At 73.4% G+C, this 3,562-nt stretch overlaps 2 protein-coding genes across 2 annotated transcripts in view; one reads left to right on the top strand and one right to left on the bottom strand.

Annotated features, from left to right (window-relative positions):
* AURANDRAFT_65610 (hypothetical protein) overlaps window positions 1–2,522 on the top strand; it is a gene marked incomplete at both ends in the record, with an annotated part of 16,981 nt that extends 14,459 nt beyond the window's left edge. Inside the window, 6 exons of the mRNA XM_009040497.1 lie at window positions 284–556; window positions 633–1,602; window positions 1,792–1,966; window positions 2,019–2,196; window positions 2,245–2,385; window positions 2,429–2,522. Of these exons, the coding sequence (XP_009038745.1) occupies window positions 284–556; window positions 633–1,602; window positions 1,792–1,966; window positions 2,019–2,196; window positions 2,245–2,385; window positions 2,429–2,522 (1,831 nt within the window). The remainder of the gene's footprint in view (window positions 1–283; window positions 557–632; window positions 1,603–1,791; window positions 1,967–2,018; window positions 2,197–2,244; window positions 2,386–2,428) is intronic.
* Window positions 2,523–2,989: 467 nt separating this feature from the next.
* Window positions 2,990–3,562, bottom strand: part of AURANDRAFT_65609 (hypothetical protein) — a gene marked incomplete at both ends in the record, with an annotated part of 1,615 nt that continues 1,042 nt past the window's right edge. Inside the window, one exon of the mRNA XM_009040495.1 lies at window positions 2,990–3,516. Coding sequence (XP_009038743.1) covers window positions 2,990–3,516 — 527 coding nt within the window. The remainder of the gene's footprint in view (window positions 3,517–3,562) is intronic.

The raw sequence follows: 3,562 nt of genomic DNA, 5'->3' as shown, positions 1-3,562 counted from the left end.
CGCTCTGAGGATCCCCCGGCGGCGCCGCGGGCCCGGCGGCGCTCCGGCGGCCGACGTGCAAGTGCGTCTTCGGCCGCAAGCCCCTCCTCGGCGGCGATGAGGCCGCGGCGGTGCCACCGCCGCCCGCCGCGCCGCCGCCGCCTCCGCCGTGGCGCGCGACGGCCGAGGCCGTCGACATCGAGCGCCTGCTCGCGGCGAACCCGGCGCCGCCGCCGTTCGAGGACTCCGTCGAGCTCTGGTGGGTATTTCAGCTCCTCTGGAATTTGCAAACGTATTGTCGTAGGCGCGACGACCTCGACCCCCACTCCTTCGCCTTCTTCCGCGTCCGCGTGCGTTTCGCGGGAAAGTTCTGGGTCGCGTTCTCGCGGTTCTTCATCCGCGTCAACGGCGTCCTTGCGCGCGTGCTCGACACGCGCTTCGTCGGCGACGAATCGCGCGTGCTCCGCGAGCGGACCTGGCGCGAGGGCGACTGGGAGACGTTCGCGGGGCCCGGCGCGCCGCCGTGCGTCGACTTCGGCGGCGTCGGCGACCAGCTCGCCGCGAAGCGCCTGCCAGCGTCCTGTCGCCGTGACGATGTTCGCGTGATTTGGGGTGGGAAAACAATGAGAAATCGTCACCGTCATGCTTGGTAGGCGGCTGCCGCTCAAGTACAGGCACACGGACGAGCTCGCGCTCCCGGACGCGCCCCTCGAGCCGTCGGCGCCGGCGACCGTCGCGCCGGCCTGGCGCTTCGACGGCGCGGGCGAGGCCGTCGTGCCCGCGCGGCGCGTCGCGCTGGTCGTGCTGCGCGACGGCGGCGGCGTCGTCGCGCTCGACCCGCGCACGGGCGCGGAGCGGTGGCGCTTCCGCGCGCGCGCGACGGCCGCGGCGGCGGACGGCGAGTTCGTCGCCGCGGGCCTGGAGAGCGGCGACGTCGTGCTCTTGGACGGCGGCGGCGCCGAGCGGCGCCGCTTCGCCGCCGACAGCGCCGGCGTCTCGCGCGACGTCCGCGCGCTCGCGTTCTGCGGCGGACGCGTCGCGGCGGCGACGGCGCGCGCCGTGACCGTCGCCGACGCCGCGACGGGCGCCGTCGTCGAGCGCGTCGCCTGCGACGAGACCGTCAACGCGCTCGCCGGCGGACGGCGCTTCGCCGCGGCGACGCGGACGGGCGTGCGCGTTTTCGGCGGCGGCGACCACGCGAGCCGGGGCGCGGTCCTGGCCGCGGCCGCGTCGGGCGACGCCGTCGCCGCGGGCTGCATCGACCGCAAGGTCCGCGTCTTCTTCCCCGGCGGCCGGCGCCGCGAGTGGACGGGCTTCTCGTCGGCCGTGGAGCGGCTGGCCTGGAGCGCGTCGGGGACGTGGCTCGCGGCCGTCGGCGGGCGCGCCGTCGCGCTGCGCCGGGACCTGCCGCCGGGCGAGGCGCCCGTGCGCTGCGCCGTCGACGCGCCGCTGGACGTCGCGTTCGACCCCGCGCGCGAGGACCGGCTGGTGGTGGGCGCGCGCGGCGGCGTCTTCGTCTTCGACCTCGGTCGCGCGGACGACGCGGTCCCGCGGCTCTGCTTTCCCGTCGCCGCCGCGCCGCCGGCGCGCGCCGTCGCGTTCTGCGGCGGCCGCGTCGTCGCCGTCGGAGATGACGGCGCCGTCTTTGGGGTTGACGTCGATTAACTTGCCTTCATGTTGTTGATTTTGCCACAGAGAGCATGGACATGAGCTCTTGCGACTAGAGCGTAGCTGATGCATTTCGCTGCTCGCCGCGTCGCCGGCGCCGGCGCCGCGAGCGCTGCGCTCTGGTACGTCGCCGCGCCGGTGCAGGAGGACCGGCGCGCGCAGGAGGAGGAGTCCTGCCGCAAGCTAGGGCTCATGCTGCCGACCGAGGCGCAGCGCACGGCCGTCGCGCGGATCCCCGGATTCCTCTCGGCGCGCGAGTGCGACGACGTCCGCGACGTCGTCCGCGGCCTGAAGTGCGCGACGATCGAGCGGTCCGCCGGTGCGTGCCGTTGTCCCCGCTCCGTTTCCCGGGCGCACACCGACGCGCGCAGGCGGGCAGCACGTCTTCATGGGCCCCTGGACGACGACGTACTTGCACACGGACGACCAGTTCCGCCAGCGGCTCGGCGGGCTGCGGAGCCGGCTGCTCGCCGCGGCCGTCGCCGTCGACGGCCGGGAGCGCTGGGGGCAGCTGGACGAGACGGCGGACGTCAACTTCCGCACGGCCGAGTGCGTTTTTCATCCTTTTTGCTCTCTCGACCGCGCCGTCGACCACAGGTACCACCAGTACCAGCCCGGCGGCGGCCTCCGGGACGCGCGCCACTACGACGCCGGTTCGTTGATCACGATGGACCTCATGCTCGCGGCGCCGGGCGCCGACTTCGAGGGCGGCGCCTTCGTCACGCCCGAGGCCGACGGGTGCGTTGTCGCCTTTCTTTTGGTCGAGAACGCAGCTCCGCAGGTCCGTCGCGAGGCACGCGTTCGACAAGGGCGGGAAAAGAGTGCGAAATTCCCAAAGGCTCCTATCTCGGCCGTTTTCCACTCGTTTTGGCTGATTTTTGGACGAGCGATCATCTCTTGGAACGGTTTCGAAGCGTGCATGTATGTTTCGGAACGCGCGCGCGCGGAACACTCACGTTGAAGCGACATTGAATCTCTCTTTTCCCGCCCAGGTTCGACAAGGGCGACCTCGTGCTCTTCGTGTCCCACAAGTACCACAACGTGCGTGAGCTTCGTTTTACCGTTCCTCACCGCGCCGCTTCAGGTCGAGCCCGTCACGAGGGGCACGCGCGTGGTGCTGGTGGCGGAGCTGTGGCGCGGCCCGGAGAAGACGTGCGCCCACCGGTGCCAGACGCTCGGGGCGTGCGGGCACTCGCTCGCGCACGTGCGCGCGGGGCGGGCGGCGCTGGAGGCGGGGGTGCTTGGGTAACAATGTTGGTTGCCACACCGTCACGGGCTTCGTGTTGTTTGCGAAGGCTCTTACTACCGCCGACGCGCAGCGCCACAACGTCGTTGTTTCTTACTACCGCCGCGCGCGCCGCCACACCGTCACGGGCTTCGGCAGGAAGCGCACGGCCCAGTACTGGACCGCGCCCTTCGCCGCCGCCGCCGCCCGCCCGCGGAGCAGCACGCGGGACCCGGCGACGACGACGCCGTCGCGCTTGCCGAGCGAGATCGCGCAGACGCTCGGCGGCGGCGCGTAGGGCTTCGGCGGCCGCCGGCCCCGGGCGTGCCGCGCGATGCACGCCGCGGCGTACTCGCCCTCCTCGGCGGCGTCGACGGCCGTGCGCTGCGCGGGCGGCTTGTCGGCGACGTCGCCGACGACGTACACGCGGCCGTCGAAGACCGCGTTCCCCGCGCCGTCCGCGAGCCGCCAGGAGTCGTCGACGGCGACCCAGCCGCGCGGGCCGACGCAGCCCGGCGGCAGGCCGTCGTCGCCGAACGCCGCCGACGGCCGCAGGCCGCGGCAGTCGAAGACGGCGTCGCCGCGGAGGTCGCGCGCCGCGCCCGCGGCGTCCCAGGCGCCGGCCGCCGGGATCGCGCCGTTGCCTGTGGACGCGAGGTCTTTGCGTGTTCAATCTTTGTGCGTTCAAAG

This window comes from Aureococcus anophagefferens, assembly GCF_000186865.1.
Source record: "Aureococcus anophagefferens unplaced genomic scaffold AURANscaffold_15, whole genome shotgun sequence".
In the NCBI taxonomy this organism is placed as follows: Eukaryota; class Pelagophyceae; order Pelagomonadales; family Pelagomonadaceae; genus Aureococcus; species Aureococcus anophagefferens.
The sequence above is the reverse complement of the archived record's forward strand: the minus strand, read 5'-3'. Positions and strand labels throughout refer to the sequence as shown.